Source organism: Notechis scutatus, chromosome 6, assembly GCF_049901735.1.
Source record: "Notechis scutatus isolate UNSWTSFEM ecotype Mainland chromosome 6, rNotScu1.2, whole genome shotgun sequence".
Classification (NCBI taxonomy): Eukaryota; Metazoa; Chordata; class Lepidosauria; order Squamata; family Elapidae; genus Notechis; species Notechis scutatus.
In genome coordinates this window covers 58152681-58173202 of record NC_142014.1, presented here as the reverse complement: position 1 = coordinate 58173202, position 20522 = coordinate 58152681, and the positions used below count along the sequence as shown (strand labels likewise).

At 37.9% G+C, this 20522-nt stretch overlaps 1 protein-coding gene across 1 annotated transcript in view; it reads left to right on the top strand.

Moving 5' to 3' along the window:
* The window catches only part of RFX4 (regulatory factor X4), a 45070-nt gene that overhangs the window by 2734 nt on the left and 21814 nt on the right, over positions 1 to 20522 (top strand). Inside the window, exons 3-9 of the mRNA XM_026693358.2 lie at positions 1279 to 1339; positions 8255 to 8378; positions 12345 to 12406; positions 14564 to 14777; positions 15747 to 15824; positions 17155 to 17318; positions 18928 to 19028. Of these exons, the coding sequence (XP_026549143.2) occupies positions 1279 to 1339; positions 8255 to 8378; positions 12345 to 12406; positions 14564 to 14777; positions 15747 to 15824; positions 17155 to 17318; positions 18928 to 19028 (804 nt within the window). The remainder of the gene's footprint in view (positions 1 to 1278; positions 1340 to 8254; positions 8379 to 12344; positions 12407 to 14563; positions 14778 to 15746; positions 15825 to 17154; positions 17319 to 18927; positions 19029 to 20522) is intronic.

Genomic DNA, 20522 nt, shown 5'->3' with positions numbered 1-20522 from the left:
TGTGAAAGCCTCAAGCAGTTGAGACTACTCTTGTCTCCTCAATGTCTGTGAATGGGGGGAAAAACCCACCCAAGAGGGAAGGGGATCAGATACATCAATCAGTACCAGGTAACAGCATTGTTCTACTTCAGTGCCATGCCTCTCACCATAGAATTGCCCTGAGGAAGGACTACTTATTGTTCATCAAGATGCATCCTCTGAATCGGTAAGTCTCAGGAGGAGAGCTAATACTTCCCCAGACCAGTCCACCTGATCCTCATGCTATTTCCCAGCTAGGGTTGCTCACCTCACTCTTCATTTTCTAAGAAAGAGTTGAACCCACAGAATCAGGCTATTGGTCTGTCATTCAGCCTCTGCTTGATTATATTCCTCGTTGTCCAACTGTTTATATGCGAGTCCAATAGGAGACAATAGACAATCATAAAACTTGATAACATTGTCATAATTATGTTTTCTTCCTGAGCAAAGAAAACTTGACAAATGCCCCTTGTTCCCAAAAATAGCATTATTACAACAGCTCTGAAAAATGAATTGGAACAATGCTGTCCTGCATGTGCCCACCACAATGACACCCCTAGCAGAAAAGGGCCTTTCTGATTTACTAGATCAAGTTTTAATGAGAATCTCAACACTGAATGTAGGAATGGTGCCCATTCTTAAGAACAAAGAAATGTTCAGAAATATTCTTCAAAAGGAGCAAGTTTTTCTTCCACAATTTCTTCCATGGTTTCTAGCAATGTGTTAACATTTCTTGTTGACAACATTAAAAGGAAGGAAGGTGGAAGGAAATGTCTATCGTAATGACTGGTCTACTGTAAATAGAATCTTTAGACTCTAATGATATTTTCAACCAGTATTTGGATTTAAATAGTCACAACTGCAATAAACAGAATAAGAAAGGTTCGACATATCCATGGAACTTGTAAGAGGTGCATTTTCCTGTTTGTAGAAAGTCCTGCTATATTTTTTTCTGGAGGTTCGAGTCTCTCAACAGGGAAGGTAAATTAATGACCCAATATGGTGAAAGGATGTGGAAGGGTAGACGAGATGTAAACATTTATTTCTTTTGGGTTCCAAAGAAGGTATTCATGGGAACACTGGTGCACAGGCATTAGATTGTACAGCGTGGCATTTTCTTAAACAATCATTCTGATTCTCATAATCTTCATATTTCAAGGTTGTTTCTGGGGAATTTGAGAATATTCCCAACTGTGAAATTTTCTCATGCCCATCTCAGCTGAAAAAATGTCCCCTAAGAGTGTGTTTTTTTCTCAACAGATGAGGAGAAAGAGAATAACAGAGCATCCAAACCACACTCTACCCCAGCAACTCTGCAATGGTAAGGTTCTGTTTCTTGAAGAAGAAGAAAAAGCATTTATTCTCAAGCAACTACTTTCGGGCAAATTAGAAATATTCAACAGTATGATAAACAGGTAGAAATGATTTTGACACTGTTGCATTCTTCTGGATTACTAAATACATCATCTTATGCTTATGCTCATTAAGTATTGTTCTGTGCTCAGAATTCAATGTTTGAAGATTAGTATCTTTTTAAAAAAATATGTTTAAAGGATCTGTGTTTCGCTAGAATTTTAAAAGACAAATAGCTCTAGTTAGCTCTAACAAAAACACTATAAAATATCAATAAATGTAAGCACATAAAAGTGTTCAGTTCTATCTCTTCTAGTTACCCATCTAATCACTATGGAGACATAGGAATGTAGATAGAGAAGGGCCTCTGGAAACTGATTGCATATTAATATTCTTTTCTGAACTTAAACTGTGCCAGTAAATGGTTAATCTTTCCCAAATATTTAAACAGCAATTCATTTTTTTGTTATTGTTGTTTTTGTCCAGCAACTAATACTTCGGATTACTCCATGCCCCCTCAGAAGGCAATTGCTTAGTCTTTCCTATAATTTGATGGACTCGTTTCAGCCAAATTGCCACAGCTAATTATCTCATAAAGCTCTTCTCTCAGGAGGAAACAAGCCAATAATGGCAGCATCCTTAATCATAGAGGTTAATACGTCCCAAAACTCCCAGGATATTCTGCTTGTTGGAATGTAGCCATTATTTGCTACCATGTCCCAATTGCCCAAGAGAGGCATAAGCCACTTACTATCATTCAGGCCACCATCTTTAGCAGCACAACTGCCCTTGTGGCTTGTTTGTCCTTGCAGTCATATCTGCCCTGACTGTGCTTGTCTAGGCTCATTGCAAAAGAACTTCGTGTTCTCCAGAGTACAATATGTTGCAAATAATCATCACCCCTTTTGTTTGTCTGCATTTGATTCTAAGCTGCATAACTTCAGCTTGTAAGTCTGTACAATTCAATGACTGTGAACTAGAGGCATCAATAATTATGGAAGGAATAACACACCATTCTGCCTCCTAATTTGCCAGCAGCACTTTACCTCTTCCTCTTTTAAGCAATGTGATAATTGCAATTGGTCAGGGGGAGCCTGAAGTGCCATGAACAGCATTTGAAAAGGGATCAAGAAGAGACAAAGTAGCTATGGCAGTGTGTCAGTCAAAACTAGGTTTGGGCTAGCTAACATAATTTGATTTGGTCCATATATCTTATTTATTCATAATATAGATTGCTTGTTTGAGCTTAGTGGGATGTGTGAACTCAGCCTAATTGTGGCTTATTTATTTATTCATTTTATTTATGTGTTTGTTTATTTGTTTATCTGGCAAAAGTTTTTTTTTAGCAAACTACAGCATAGCATGGTGTATTTACCTAGCTGAGGTTAGCTCTAGCTTCATCTCTGACCAAGACTTTGGAAGACCAATGAATTGTGGTGGCAGCAACCTGAGTGAGCTACATCCTCTGCATCTCATTTCAGGTTGTTTGGCCCGTGCAATCAAGGCTGAGCAGAGATGATGGAGCCCAACCTAACCAGCTGAGTGAGAATGGAAGCTGCAGGGGATGAGTATATGTTGGTGAGGAGAAGATAGCCAATAGAAAGGAGAATTTAGATAAAATCAAGGAGAAAGAAGTGAGGAGATGGCTGTGAGCATGGAAAAGTGTATTTCTGTACATCTGGTTTTTTATTTCACAGATTAATTAGTTATATATGAGTTTGGAATTGGCTACTATGAACTTGTTGCATTATGTTCTCTTTTGTCCATGGATTCACTGATTATTCCATGGCAAGTGAGTCAGGCACTTTTAGTACTCTGTATCTAACACAGAATCTGGAATTTCTTAAGTTGATCTGTGTTGGCTTGAAACCAGTTATGAAGGGATTAATGTTAAGAATCTTGTAGGTTTATTGTCACAGGTACCCGGAAGGAGAGAGAGATATTTGCATACATACATATAATTTATAGGCTGCCTGACTTATAATTACGGGTTGTTGTTTTAAAGCATAAAACACACACAAGGATATTCATGATGGTCCAGAAACTTTTTTAAAAAGTTCATTAATAATTTCCTGATAATCATCAGGATGGGAGCCACCACATCTCCAGGAGGATATCATTCCACAGAGCAAGGGCTCCAGTACTCATACTTCCTTGGCCCCAGAAGATGATATCAGTTAAGTGATGGGAGCTGCACTGGAGCACACCCATTCAGCCTGATTGCACCAGATGGACAGAAGTAACTGGAAACAAGCAGCCCTTCAAATAATCCAGGCCTTTTGCCATGAAGGATTTTATACATAATAAATAGCGTTTTGAATTGCACCTGGAACTTTTACTGGTGCAGCTGTGGAACAATGGGGTCACATAGACACAACAAAGCACCCCTAACATTGGCCATGCCACTGCATTCTGGAACAAATGTCTATGGAGATTCTCAGACATTCAGGTCATGGTTGTCCCCAAGGTGATTTTTCAAGAAGCAACTGGACTTTTTCTTTGAAGACATTTCGCTTCTCATCCAAAAAGCTTCTTCAGCTCTCTGGGAGCTTTAAACATCTCCGAGAGCTGAAGAAGCTTCTTGGATGAGAAGCAAAACATCTTCAAAGAAAAACCAGAAAGTCCAGTTGCCTCTTGAAAAAGCACCTATGGTGCATTCCATTACAGTTGTAATTTCTGAATAGTTTCCAAGAGCAGCAATTGTTGCAATCCATTTATGAGGCTATGAGTGACTGTCTGATGTGCCCCTGGTCTAAGAAAGAGTGCACCTGGGTCACTAAATGTCCTTGAGCAAGTTACTCTTGGCCATAGCTGGTACCTGCTCTTCCAGTAGAAGCTGTGTATCCCAGATGACCCCTCTAGTTGTGCACCAATCTGGGAATAGGAAAATGCAACACCATCCAAAACCAAAGATGGAAGACCCCAGAGCCTGAGGATACCCATAAATTTTGGAAATATTTTATTTATTCTAGGTTCCAACCTCTTACCACAGGATATGGTTAAAAAAAAAAAAGTCAAGGTGGTGCAGTTGAGACTCTACATGTTTTTAATATGCAATTCACATTAAAAAAATAGGTTTAGGTTCAGTCACACTGCCATGGATACCAATTTGACTTTTCTGAACACGCCCTTGAGGTTATCCTTGGATCAGAGCATTGATAGACATACACCTGACCCCAAATGCAATATGCTATCTCCTTCAGCATTTTAAACTCTTATTCTTACATTTATTCCTTTTGCTTTTGTTAGTATGGGGAGGAGATATGATACTTCAGCAATCTAAATCAGGGGTTTCCAACCTTGGCAACTTTAAGACGTGTGGACTTCAACTCCCAGAGCAAAGCTGGCTGAGGAACTTTGGGAGTTGAAGTCCACACGTCTTAAAGTTGCCAAGGTTGGAGACCCCTGATCTAAATTGATGGGAAAGATTATGATGTACTAATTAACACTTCAAAGACTATATACTACTAATTTTAGATATCACAGCTCTTTATGGAACTGGGATAATGCTGAACTACAATGAAATGTACAGTTGTTGAATGCATTCTTTAGTCAGATACATTCTTTTTTAATCCTGGTCAGATCATGACATAGCATCCATTAAATTCTACAGGTCTCTGTATTGTGCCCTCTGAATGATAGATGAGTATTTTATTAAAATGGTAATGAAAATCAAAACAACAGGTGATTGTGGAGAATTACATCTGGCTACTTAACACAGTTCATTTAACTACAAATTATTTAATAAACTATAATTGGGTGATGTCTTTCAATATGCTAGGGCTAGGCTATAAACCAAAGTTTATGAACCATAATGACTGTAACCACACAAGCTATTAAGTAAATCCCAAGCAGAACAAATTATGGGTGTCTTTGATTCAGGAATCCAGCCTTCATTCTAATGAAGCACCAGTTTTATAACCCTGCTTTGCTTGGATTTTTAAGAGTACATAATGGAATGCAAATGAATTTTATTTAGCAAATGAAATATGCTGCAATGTTGCACATAATTTTAAAGATAGTGTTTTAAGGGCATTGCTAATAATAAATAGCTCAAGTTCATTATGACACTATAGGCTAGTCCAGAGTTCAAAATATGGCAAAGTTTTCTCTATTGAAATGACAAAAATATGTAAAACTAAACAATGATCAAAATGGTTTTTGATCATTAAAGAAAAATTCAGATATAACAGAAGATTGTTTAACACAGACTAATGATTCACCATGAAAGAATGGAGAGAAAGGGGGAAAATCATTAGATATTATGAAGAGAAATAATTGAGACGCTTTCTTTTATCCAATCCTCTGGCCAGTCCTGGTCAGAGAAATTGACGTGCCAATTAGTACCTATGGCATACAAACCATCTGTGTCCTTTGAAAAGAGGTTTTGTTCAGGGTCTGTATATTTGAGGGCAAATGCAGCAATGATATTGTGGTAGGCAGAAAATAAGAATAGATGCTGCCTTTAGAAACCAATTCTATTCAACCACTCCAATATCTTAATGAAATAGTTTGTAGAAAGAAAGAAAGAAAAATTATTGTAAGGCTAATGGAGTTTTGGGGAGGAGAATCTCCAAACAATATAACAAGACATATAAACCAGTTTTTCTAAGAAAGGTCCCTACTAATTGGCTCACAGGTTACTTTAAGATATTATTAATATTATTTTCAAATCCATATTTTTCTAAATTAGTGTTAATTGAAGCTTATTTTTATGTTTCAGTTTAATCCGTATTAAACATTATTATTACTATTATATAACAGTACAGCATTCTCCCTGCATCATGTCTCCACTAACTAGTTTCCTCTTTGCTGACCCAAGTATGTATCTTCCATAATTCATCCATCCAATGTTATTGGACATTACCAATGTTATTCCTAAAAGTGTTAGCAGCAGAAATAAGGTTTAGGGGAGCATTTAACTAGAAGCACAGATTCTTCTGAAATACCCATCCTTCTAGTAATGCTACAGAGATTCCATGTACTTCTAAAAATAGATGCAAGCAGCCAAAGAGTTGCAAGAAGAGGTCTGGGTACTTCATGACATAATCAGAGTTGCTACTTTTAGCTTATGTCTAGGGTAAATAACCCAATTGGTAACAATGCATATTGTACCAACCTAGATAAGAATAAAAACTGCCTAGAACTGTTTTACCAAGGATGTTGTTGGGGTCTCCTTTGCTAAATGTATTCAAGCAGAGGCTGTACAGCCATCTGCTGGCAATGTTTTAATCTGGATTCCTGCACTGAACAGGAGGCTGGACTCAGTAGCCTAAATTAGTTTTCTAATTCTATGATTCTGTCCTGGCTGGAATTACTACAGAACGAAGGATGGATGCTGTGGATGGAATAGTTAGAATGGGGAGGGAGGAGAAAGGATAACAGAAAGTTAGGCTGAAGACATAAGTGAGCTGGTGTGAACAGCATAGGAATGTAAGGTCCTCAGGTCAAAGGTAGTTTTAAACTCTGGACTGAGGCAGAAGACGTACCATCAAATAATTATTGTAATTATCTTATCTGCTTAAGTAGCAGGTGGCTTAGATGAATTATACTAAAAATGAAGTGCTTTTTTGTTGTTCTCTTACACTTTGAAAGAGAAGACTGGAAACGAATTCCAGAGTGCTGACTATGTATGTGACTTTGTCTGTAATAGGCTATTGTCCTCTAGCACCTTGAAATACAAGCAGAATTATTAAGGAATAAATTTTAAAGATACATAAGGAGCACATTGAAACAAGCACTGATACATGACTATTTTGGAAAGCCTTTGATGGTATGGCAGATCCCCTACATGCAGGACACAACTCTTCATGCTAGGCCTGTTGGCCTTGGTAGTTACTGCTAGGAAATGGAGCATATTGGTATGGAGGAGACTGGTGACTTTTTTCCTTCTAATTCTTTATACTTTAGTAACATAAATGATATTAAAGAATCCTTTTGGAATTGAGTTACAAATAATTGCATAAATGAATAATAATACATCTCAAATTGCATTTATTTTACTTATTGATTAGATTTGTACTCTGACCAAGATTATAAATGATAATTTGCAAATAAAGGTTTATACCTTACCAAAAATTTAAAAATTATATTATAATTTAACATGTGCAGATTATAAAAAAAAATAACAAATTGCTAAGAATGCATCTTTTTATGAGTCTGTTTAAAAATGTGCAAATTCAGCCCCTGAATAATCAATCGTTCATTAGATGACAATTACTACTTGCTATTCACTTCTGAGTAGATTCATGTAAGCATATGTCTGCTCTTTCAGATCGAAAACTAGCATATAATGTTATAGTATTCTGGAGCTAATTTTCATCTATAAAAGCATTCAATGTAAATAAAATAAAATAAAATAAAAGGTGATTGAAATAAAGGATTAAGCATTATCCGAAGGCATTAAGAAACTTGAGTGAGATATGAAACCTTCTTCAAGTATCTGAAAGGCTGCCATGTAGCAGGCAGGGCAGAGCTGTTGAAATGTGTTCTAGAAGAAATACTGGATTTAAATTCCAAAAAAATCAGATTTTGGTTGGACACCCGGAAGCATTTCCTAAAGATATGTTCAACAGACTAGCTCAGGAGGTGATAGACTCTTGTTTGCTGAAGATAATCAAACAGAAGGTTGATATCTTGTTAAGAACACTGTGGCAATGGAGTCCTACACTCAGCAAGGAATTTCCAAGCTTTATGTTCTATGATTCTATGGGGAAAGGAAAACAAAACAAAATTAAAATAAAATTGCCAGGCCTTAAAGGTTCAGAACTTCTAATGCATACAAGCCTATACACACACACACAGAGAGAGAGAGAGAGAGAGAGATATGGGTGTACGTGGAAGTCAGTATATTTGTCTTCTTTGTTTTGTCCTTATTTTTAAGGCTGGAGGAGAATTACGAGATTGCAGAAGGTGTCTGCATTCCTCGAAGTGCCCTCTACATGCACTATTTGGATTTCTGTGAGAAAAATGATACCCAGCCAGTTAATGCTGCTAGTTTTGGAAAGGTGAGTATAAACACAACTAATTTCAGGGATTTAAGAGATAATAGCAATAGCACTTAGACTTATATACCACTTCACAGTGCTTTTACAGCCCCCTCTAAGCAGTTTATAGCATGGGTGTCAAATGTGATTTCATTGAGGGCCACATCAGGGTTGTTTTTGACCTTCGGGGTCAGGGTGGGCATGGCCAGGATGGGCATGGCCATGCTCGACATCACTCTTGTCAGGGGCCCCTGTGGTGGCCCGAGCAGTCTGCCAGTGAAAACGGGTTCCTGAGCTCCATTTTAGCTGCAATGGCTCCTGCAACCCTCTACCAGCGAAAATGGAGCGTGGGAGTGACACCCGTGGCCCTCACAACCTCCATTTTTGGCTGCGATGGCCTCTTCCTCTCCTGCCAGTGAAAATGGAGCTCAACAGGGCTACATGCAACCCTCCCAAGCTCCAATTTCCCTGGCAGAGGCACCGCGGGCCGGTCCTTTGCTGTTTCCAGGGCAGGCCCACGTGCCACATCTAAGCACTCCACAGGCCGAATCTAGCCCCTGGACCTTGAGTTTGATACCCCTGGTTTACAGAGTTAGCATATTGCCCCCAACAATTTGGGTCCTATTTTAGCCATCTGAGTTGACCATGTGCCTGGTGAGTTTTGAACTGCCAAATTGCAGCCAGCCAGCAGTCAGCAGAAGTAGCCTGCAGTACTGCACTCTAACCACTGTGCCACCGTGGCTCATATATATGTGTTATAATAATGTATGTGATATAATAATAATTTATTAAACCTAACTCCCAACAGTTCTGGGTAGCTCACAACAACCAAACAAAGAAATTTCAATAGAGTCAATAAAAATTAAACACTGACAAGCATGGTAGGACAGATGAAATGAAGCAAGGTGTCTAACTCTCCCTCACCAAGCCAGTTCTTCCCTGTTCTTCTGAACAACAGCAGAATGGAGGGCAACTCAGATTTTGGGGAGTTTCATTCCAGGGATCAATGCTTTCCCCATACATTTTGTTGTTATTCAAAGAAGAAATAAACTGTGGACAGAACATTGTGCACTTGAAGATTTCTTTAGTGGTTCCAGTGAGAGGAAAAATTTTGCTGGACGAGTCTCACAATTTCCTTTGGTAAGCATTAAATTTTTCAAAAGCAATCCAGGTAGATTTGTCTGACAGTTGATTCTGATATTAATGTCAGGCTAAGAAATAACGCAAAGCTGAAAACAGGGCCCAAACATGAACTATCTTCAGAGGCCGTTGCAAGAAACGTGACACCAGACTACACAATGTGCGTGGTGAAAGGTATAATGGGAACAGCCGGTAGTAAATGGGTTGCATGCAACTCACCAAAATGCTACTTGCCTTCTCCAGTCCTCCATATCTAAACTTACTGATAACAAGCCCTAGCCCCTGCCTGGTTGACCTTGGCTACCACTAAAAGCCCCATTGCCTATCTCACCAGATCAGTGGTGGGATTCAATTTTTTTTACTGCTGGTTCTGTCGGCGTGGCTTGGTGGGCATGGCAGGGGAAGGAGACTGTAAAATCTCCAGTCAGAGGTGGTATTTGCCGGTTCTCCAAACTACTCAAAATTTCCACTACCGGTTCTCCAGAACTGGTCAGAACCTGCTGAATACCACCTCTGCACCATATCATTTGGTGGAATCAAGACAGCTGTTCCTAGAGAAGTCTTGCTTTGGGGTTAAGAGTGTCCCTTTTTCTATCAAAAGACTGGTACGTAGTTCTTGGAAGATTGATCTGTTCTTTCCTGTCTAAAAGTAAAAATAACCACCTCTGTTACAATATAAGTTTCCCATTCTAAGGGGACAATGCTTTGGACTACAACTAGTAGAACACTGAAAGGGGATTCAGACTTTATCCTTAGTCCCCAGTGTGATGCACAGATAAGTTTTGATTTTTAACATCCCATTGACAGGGACTCCAGAGCTGTATTTCTTAAAGGGTAAACCAAAGTATATTGTTTTTCAAGTTTCAAGAGACAATAAGAGTAAACCGATAGGAATGTTTTATTTGTCTTTGGGTGCTTGAAGAAAAATCTTACTTTGAGGAGTAGTTGTCATGCATTCTAAATGACAGGCACCCTGCTCCCCTCTGAAAACTCAGAAAATGCCTTCTTCCCCCTATAGTGCCTGGGTGCCCCCATCTCTGTCTGCCCAAACTGAAAGAGAGAGGGGTGGGATTAATGTGTAATTAAAGAGAATTTGGAAGGCTGAGATGTTGCGGAATGTTAGATCAGTAGCTGGAACAGCATGTGGTGTTCTTTAGGTAGGCTTCATTGAATCAGCACAAAAAGAGAGAGCCAGAGAAAGAGGCTGCCTGCCTGTCTGCTCATTTATCAAATAGCTAGGCTGAACTTTCACAGCTCCACAAAAGTGTTTTTCTGTTTGCTGATTTCCCCACCCCCCCACCCCACCCTTTACTTACACAGAATTAAATCTGTACAACATTTTCCCCTGTTCTAAGGCTCATGAAAGCAAGACATTTTTGTTCCCCTTTACTTAATCAATCAATCAATAAATAAATAAGCAAATGTGGTAAAAATGGAAGATAAATAATCATGGCATGTCATGGTACTTACATGATACTTTGTCTCAGATCCTTTTACAGATCCCTTTGACATGACCTTAGACCAGTGATGGCTAACCTTTTTTGGCACTGAGTGCCCAAAGCATATGCATGCGCACCCCCAAAATGCAATATGCATGCATTCCCGTGCATGCACCCCGTCCCTATGCATGCATGCACATCCTCGCACATGTGCCCCCCCAGGCATGAGTGGCAGAGGTCCGAAGACCAGCTGGCCGTCAGGAGGTGCGCACAGACATATGGGATGGAGCTGAGCTGGGGCAATGGCTCGCGTGCCCAAAGAGAGGGCTCTGTGTGCCACCTCTGGCATGTGTGTCATAGGTTCACCATCACAGCCTTAGACTATGTGGAAGACTCCATGTATAAGAAGAAGCAAAAAAGGGGATGTTTATGGAAACGATGCAAAAACAATTTAATTTTATCAGCTAAATCTTAGTGTGATTCCAGCTAAGGAGTTCTGCAGTGAAAATTAAAAACGAAACAGGCATCTTTTAGTTATAAGTTCAGTTTCCCAGTTTGAAACAGAGAACATTGGCCTATCTTTTTAAAATAGCTCTCTCTCTCTCTCTCTCTTATCAATAAAGGAGAATATTTGTAGCTCAGGGTTGAAATGAGAGGCCATTGGTCCTGTCTGAGCTTACTTGTTTTCTTGAAGACATCATCAATATAGTCAATGCTAGAGCATTAGATGCCAAGGATCCCTCACCTCTTCTTTTTTCTTAGTGTTTCCTTTGATGTCTATGAAGTTTTATTTAAGTATATAGTATTAAGAATGTAGAAGAACTTCAGTTAAGAAGCATTTGTTGTAAGTTAATGTTTTCAGTACATTAATACTACATTCTGCCAATAATCTTCCCCTCCAATTTTTTTAATAGATGGTTATTTATTGAATGTAAGGAAAATTAAAATATATAAACCAGCACAACTATTGACAAAAGAACAACCATATATAATAATGACAGCAATTTTATCCACTCTGTTCAAGTGTGCATATATTTGCAGGCAATTTTCTCTCATATGGTTTTATGTATATTTTTCTTTAATATATGCATTTGGAACAATTTTTGAATAATAACTGTAAGTTCTTGAAAGTCTTTTTTTCTTTCTCTCTGACTATCTGTCTATCATCTATCTATCTATCTATAATTTGTGCTTCGTAATATGTTCCAGTGATCTAAAATAAGTGATTTTAAAACATCTCTTTATAAATTAATTGTTTTAATTTTTTTCTTACTTTCTCCTCAAATAAGCCATTGCTAAATATACATGATTGGAACAGCATCTTATGTTTCTTAACATATTAAATTATTAAATTATTAAATTATTAAATTAAATTATTAAATAATCATTATTAAATTAAAATTTACAGATAATAAGACAACAGTTTCCACAGTTAACAACACGAAGATTAGGAACCAGAGGCCAATCAAAGTAAGTAATAATGTGTGTTTCATAATCATAGAAAGGTTAAGTGTGTTATAGAAATGTTATTATGGAAGATTTTTATGCAATATGTCCATGACAAATATTTTTGTGTGGCGAGGAGAAAGCCTATCAATAAGCAAAGCAAAGATTCTGACATAGGTAGTATGGTCATTTGTAATGGAGGACTGGGCTTACATACCTCTAATAGTTGCATAGAAGAGGTTGCTTCAGCTGGGGCCAACACCTTCTTTTCCACACAGCTATTCAAGGTACAGAAGCACTGTCTTCTGTTGAATTCAGGTCATTTTGGACTCCAATTTGTATGGCCACTGCTTTATCATTCTCCAGAGCTTAAGAAAAGTGGCAGCGGCCATTCCACATACCAAGAGTAGTGGCCATGTTACCAATCGGTGCACAAGTGGGTATATACTACAACAGGGGTCTCCAAACCTGGCAACTTTGAAACTTGTGGACTTCAATTCCCAGAATTCTCCAGCCAGCATAGCTGTCCACAAGTCTTAAAGTTGCCAAGTTTGGGAACCCCTGTACTACAAGCTGGAATTATATTCTCTTCTTGGCCCCATACCCTGTCTTCTCTTATCTGCTCTTCATTTCTCATGGAATTCTGATAGTTATAGCCTGCAGGGGAGATGATGCTCATATTTCAGACTGGAAGAATAACAGACTGGATAATGTGTGATTCCCAGTTTAAAAAAAAAAACATAAGACCAAATGCAAGATTTGGTCCCTCCCTTAAATTTGCTTCCTCCCTTAGCCAGGTGAGATATGTGTTGGTTGTTTGCCCTTCGCTACACCTGCCTGTTTCATTGGTGTGATGCAGTATTTTTTATTCTCCAATGATGGTGTTTGGGCTTGGTGTAATAGTATATTGCCATCATGTCAATTTATCTTTTCTGTAATGTATTCTTGCGCCATGACATATAAAGGCTCCATGTTCCTAACCTTTTATCACCAGACCATTTTAGTGCATCAGTGCGGTTTTATAGAGTATGGAAATATACACTTGCCATTATAGATGTTCTGTGCGATAGAATAGCATCCAATCACAGCTTCCTAAGGGAAGTAATATCTTTTATGTGGAGTTCAGCAGTGCTTGAGAGAAGGGATGTAGGAAGAATGAATGTTAAGAACTCAGTGCCATTTATGGGCGCACTGCATAATTACTATTTCAGCACTGCTGGCTAAATAGATAGCAACATCTCTTGTGGATGCTGATGTCATAGACCAGGCTAGCCAGTGGGACCAATACCACAGCTTCTGTTATCTTTTCCCAATGCTTCTCATAAGCTATTGAATCACAAGTCCCCGGGCACATATGTGTTTATATCGGAGGCCACTCTTTAAAAGAAAAAAGAAGAAGGCAACAGGAGCGTGACAGAAACAAGATGACATCACAGAGGGATTGAAACTAAATTTTCAGCCCTTTGACAGATTTGGGAAGGTTATGCAAAACATACTGAAAAAAATACTTGAGGCTTAATACCCTTATTTTATGGATTACTTTATTTTTTACAAAATCTATTATTAAAGTCTGTTAGCGTATCAACCAGTACTGGCAGCATGAATCTAGTGGCATAGCAAAAATATGTCTGAGAGGCCACAAATTACCTATAGGTTGTAACAACCCTCCCAACACCATAATACTTAGTAATGCAAACAGCTAAAAGCTCTGCCTGCAAACCTCTAAAGGAAGTTGCCGACTTCTAAAGGAAACTGCCAGTCTACAGTTAGAGCCTGCAGTAAAAATTGTAACTCTATGACTGTTCTTAAAAGGGTCATGTATAGAGAGCTGAAGAAAAAAAAATTAATTGCCCTATAACACATTATATACTATTTATTATCCATAGAAGAAAAGAAGGTGTAGGATTATCCCTAGTTTGCTTCTACCAAATATCTGGCTTAGGGCTGAGGCAAAAACACCAGGCTCTGCCAATTTGTATCTTTGCTGGGTGCTCCTGTGGATGGAAAATGCAGCCTGTTAAGCCCTTGAATCCTCACGTTTATGTTCTGAGGGTGAATTTGCACTCATGCATTAACTTGCAAATTGGCATGAAGTCTGTTTTGTTAGCAATTTTCCTTTTTAACCATACTTGAGTGAACAAGTTCTCTCTCTTTAAAAAAAGTGTGTATTCAACATTTCAGGTACCATTACTATGGCATTGCAGTGAAAGAAAGCTCCCAGTATTATGACGTGATGTATTCTAAGAAAGGAGCAGCCTGGGTCAATGAAACAGGAAAAAAAGAAGTAATCAAACAGACAGTGGCATATTCACCACGATCCAAACTTGGGACGTTGCTGCCAGAATTTCCAAATGTCAAAGATCTAAATCTGCCAGCCAGCTTGCCAGAAGAGAAGGTGACGCTAGTAAAATATTCATTGGCTTGCTTTGGTCTCTGCTTTTTCTCGGTTGAGGAAAGGCTAACTTAAGTATGAAAAAGTGCCTCTTCAAAAGATTGAGTTTTAGAAGACTGTGACTTGATTTATGAAGGACTTGATTGCGCACTGTACTTGAAACAAATAATTTCTCCCTGATTTATCCATTTATCCAATGATCTATAGATGAAAGAGGCTGTACCTCCTGTATTGGTTTAAAGTAGACAATACGTCAAAGATCCATGATTGAGTTTTCCAATATTTCTTTAGTAAAAACAACAACATCAATTTACAAAAGTAGACTAGTGCAAAAAAGCAGAGGACCAATTCTTTTTCCTGGCATCATATCCCTAACTTAATTACAATCCAAAGCTGCAACTAGCTACTCTGAGGAAGGAATCACATGCAGTTAATATGTGGTGGTAGCAGTAGAATAATTTAATTTGGGCAATGGCTCAAGATCACCCCCAAGTACTTTCATCCTCCTTTAAATGGTTTTAACCGAGAAACAAATTTAAACAGAGAAATTGGATGGACAATTTGACTATTTCTCAAGGATAGGACTTGAGGGGGATTCAGGGGAATTCCGGATTTTGAAGAATTTCTAGTCCAGAACGCTTCTGCTGGAATACTGTACATTTGGTGATAAGCGGGGTTTTCTGAAATATAATGCTTTGAGGCAAAGATGACACCTTTTAGCAGCTTGACCTGGAAACCATGATAGGTGGGTATTAGGTTAGGCTCTTATATGGATTAAGGTTTTTAGTTACAGCTTGTGAGACCTGAGCTTGGTACTAGTGTTCTTGCTTCCTTGAGGTTTTAACCTTCTTCATCTCTGTCTCTACTGCTAGGAATTCGTTAGGAATTGGAGGTCATGACAGATTATACTAGAAATATTACTGTTTTAAATATGAATCCTGAATAAGAATAGCCCTTTTGTTATTCTTCTAGGTATCTACTTTTATAATGATGTACAGAACACACTGTCAAAGGATACTTGATACTGTAATAAGAGCCAACTTTGATGAGGTTTGTAATGAAGTAAAGTTTTTCATAGGATAGTTTTCATTCAGTTATACTTATCAATGGTAATGAAAATGTTTATATTGACTGGCTACATTGCTCTGCAGGTTCAAAGTGTTTTCCACTGAGAATTGGAACTGTTGGAGGTAATAGAATGTGTTAGTTCTTTTGGATAAAAAGATTCTGAGAATAAAGGAAGCTAAGGAACAGGAGGCTTCAAGGCAAGGAAGCTGAAAAAATGGTGCAATCAGGCAATGTACTGAAAAATAAATTAGGAAGAACAGAAATACAAAAAAGAGGCTTATATAAAAGGATGGAGGAGATGAACAATTGAGATCAGAAGTAGAAATGACTTAGAAGACTGTAAAAAAAAACCTCTATACTACTCAAAATTGCATAGATAAGAACAGGGAGACAAGGAATGTTGCAGATCCCATCCCCTAAGGAGATACACCTGGTGAGACCCAGAAGAAGGGCCTTCTCCATGGTGGCTCCCTCTCTCTGGAACATCATCCCTCTGGAAATTAGACTGGCCCCCACTCTAACATTCTTTTGGAAGGCCCTGAAGGTGTTCTGCTAGCGGGCCTGGGGAACCCAGAGCGGGATGGAGCCCATTAAATCGCTAATATGAATGTGTGTTGCTGCCGGCATGGGTGGGATGGGGGTGGTTATTATTTTATTATTTTTCTTTTTATTTCTTTTATATTGTGTTTTTATGACCTTGTAAGCCGCTTGATTCACCATATGCAGGTAGGCGGGCAATATAAAATTTCTAAATAAAATAAATAAATAAAAATAGATAATATATATGTAAAATAGAATTAATAACCTCTTCTCTGTAGTGTTGTTATCTGGACTCTAGTATACCCTCAGTCATGGAAGCTTTCTGAATTACTTTAGGCCAGTAGTTCTTTCGCAGTTCTTGCTCCCTCGCAGAGTTGGGGAACATAGGAAGACATGCTTTGTACATTACCTTGAGCTCCTGAATCAAAGGGAGGATGGAAATTTATTAAGTGCATATATATATATAGTATTTCATATCTATTAAGTACACATATCTATAATTATATATAAAGTTGAACACATATACTTATGATTCATAAGGCTGAAAATATGGTCCGGTTTTATATGCAATAATATTCAAAAGAAATTTTATAATTGGTTCTGCAATATTAGTTTGGTGAATATGTCTTAAAATGATCCCCAAATCAATTAAACAAATACAGAATATTGATTTCCAAAGTTCCTGCTAACTTGCTCTGTCTAGAACATAGACAAATAATAATAAAACAATTACAAGTTCCATTTATTTCTTCTGTCTGGGTGCATTTTTCAGGTTCAAAGTTTTCTTCTGCACTTTTGGCAAGGGATGCCACCTCACATGCTTCCTGTCCTGGGTTCTTCCACTGTAGTAAATATAGTTGGAGTTTGTGACTCAATATTGTATAAAGCTATTTCTGGAGTTTTGATGCCAACAGTCTTGCAAGCATTACCTGATAGGTGAGTATATTTCATAGACTGACATTTTTGTGAGGGTATTGGTGTAAGCTCAATTGAAGCATATGCCCTTTAAATGAAGAATCTTTCTCACATAAGACCAAGTGAATATTTATGAATAATATAACCAAATGGGTTTGACAGAATATTGCTGATTGAGTTCAAACATCAAGGAAGGAATGGTGGATTTTCTCCATTTAGGAATGAAGGACAATACATTGCAGGCAATGTATTTAAAATATTCTGTATTGCTTCAGTTTTGTTCCCTTCCCTGCATTCTAAGAATGTTATCATTCTGCAGTCTAATATAAGTGCAGTAAATGACATTTTTTGAATTTATCAGGTTTTCTTCCTTAAAATTCCATCTTAAATAATGTTTTTGTGTGAGTGTTACAGATCTTCACTCCTACATTGTTTTCCACTCCAGCCTTCCCTAAATTAAGTCTATTGGTGAGTTCAATTTCTACTTCATATTTCCCAACTGGAGTATCTTAAGGGCGATATCTTCTTCTACACACTTTCTTGAACCCTTAGACCTCTGGATGGTCTTGGGGCCTGAGAACAGTGTTTATAAATGGTGCCCTCCCCACTATTCTGAAATTCCCTCAACAGTACAGTATGTCTTGTGTGCCTGTTTTAGCACCATTTGGGAGGCTGACAAGATACAGTATATTTTTGTCCTCAATTCTTAACCATGAAATTTCCTAGATAGCAATGGAATCATTTAATTCAATCTGTAAGTAGATAACTGTAGTAGAAGTAATAGCAGTAGTAGTAGTAGCAATAAAATTTATTATTCTAAGTTTTAAACATTAGACACCACTGAAAATTAATGTTAATTTAATTAATGTTGAAGAATGGAATATAACTATTTTTTAAGATCGGGGGGAATAGCAGATCCAAGAATTTGTATTTATTCATTTCAGAACTCTATAGATTACTTTTTCTGTATACTTTGCAGGGGTGGGCTGTTACCGATTTGCCCAGTTCAGGTGAACCCGTAGCTACCCAGTAGCTAATTTTATGGCCAGTTCGGTGAACTGGCAAATCCCACCCCTGCCTGGCCCCGCCAGGATCCCAGATAAGTGCAGGGCCTGTGTGGAAGCTTGGAGAGGGTTAAAAATGGGCCTCCCAGACACTCAGGCCTGTTTCCGGTCTTCAGAGGGCCTCCGGAGCCAGGAGAGGCCATTTTCGCCCTCCCGGAAGCTCAAGGAAAGCCTCTGAAACCAGGGAGGGCGAAAATGGGCCCCCTGCCTTGGTGCAGGAGGCTGACTAGGCCACACCCACCATGGCCATGCCCACCCAGCAACCGGGCAGAAAACCGGTTGCTAAAATTTTTGAAGCCCACCCCTAAATTTACTTTGGTATACATTTCCTTTTTATTAGGTAGCTGTAACATAATGTATATTCTCAGTGCAATCCTATGAATGTAACTGGAAATTAGGTCTCACAAAGTTGAGGAACTAATGCTAGATATATCAGGATAGGAAAATTAACCAATTTTGAACTATAGGGTTAAGAATTGGGGAGTTGCACATCTAGTATTTTCCTGTTTTCTTCTGCAAAGAAAGACTCTCAGCATATGTTCCTGAAGTGGTACTTTTCCTTTCAGCTTAACACAGGTGATCCGCAAATTTGCCAAGCAACTGGATGAATGGCTAAAGATAGCTCTTCATGACTTGCCTGAAAATCTACGAAATATCAAGTTTGAATGTACGTCTTATCTACTTTCTTAATACAAGCAGAAAAATTGTTTGTGATGCCATAACATTAAATGTTAAGATATTAATCAAAAGGTGGTATGACTGCTGGCACCAGTAGAATTTTTTTTTAAATGAAAAGATTTTTTTTTTTTAAATGAAGGAAACAGGTCAGATAAAGAATTCAATTCCCATCACTATATATGTGGTATGGCAATATTCTTAATCAAATTAGTCCACTCTAGTTCTATAAGTAATTTAAAAAAATACTGAAAGGGCATTTATAGAACACATATGATCTATGTTGTGGTTAAATTCTTATTCACCTACCTCAAGAACATGTGGAAGAAGTGCAGGGCCTACCAGTAGATTTAAGGGTGGCCCAATCCTATTTTTTTAATCTACAAAATTAAATTTATTTTTCCAAAATCAGGATGCTAACATGAAGAAAGCTTTGAATAACTGTTAGATTTTATATTAAAAAGCTATTCAGATATTGAAAACAAATACTTAGAATAAACTTTAATTTTATGTAAGGAGTAGGCAACACAGTGTCTTTTGATGTCAAAAGAATATATATTAACCCAAAACAGCATTGGTGTTCCCCCCAAATGTAAAAATGCCCCAAATCTCACATGATCTTAGGGCATGATATTGCTGAAAATGTTTAGGACTTTTAAGGAGATATTTTGATAACTTTTTAAAAGTATCAGTATGCAAAATTACATACATGGAAAAGATGGTTGACACCTGCTCTGTGTCTTCTGACATGGTTTGAAGGAACAATAAACATTGCATCTCTAATTTGTCTCTAATCATCTCGAATTAATTTTGTAAATTCTTTCAGTAATATGAGTGTATATCTCTGACTGGTCATAGTGATGAAGTCAGATTAGTTACAATTAATTAATAAGTCTCCTGTCTTTGTGGACCAAATTAAAAATTATCTCATGGGATGGCCTGCAAACGCAAGCAATCAAGTACCTCTTCAAACTACAGTCTGAAGCCTTTGCCTCAGGTGTCAAAGTTTAAAAAATGGAGACGATCAAATTATCCCATCTCCATAGGAAGGGCATTACACTCTTTCTTTGTAGATGCCTGCCTTGCACATTATATCTTGAGAAAGCCTGCTTTATTTCATCAATCCTGCTCCTTTTATATGTGCTAACTTCCACGTCACACGTTTTTTTTGAAGATAGAGAATGTGATGAAGTTGAAAAGGGGAGGGAGAAAAATTCATTTAAGAGACGGATTAACCATTGATCAGCATGAATGATTAAAAGCACCTTTGTTGTGGAGCTTCAGAAAATGACCCATTCAACAACATGATTTTGTAATTTAATAATTTATTCAAATAACCCAAAGTGTATTCCTTTTCTCAAAATGAATACGTTTTAGTATATGTTTTGGAATTGATCTTATAGAGTTGCAGCTGGAGAGATCAGTGTGGATTCTCTTCACTTTAGTGATGTCTTTATAGTACTGGAGTTATTTGAACATCTCAGAA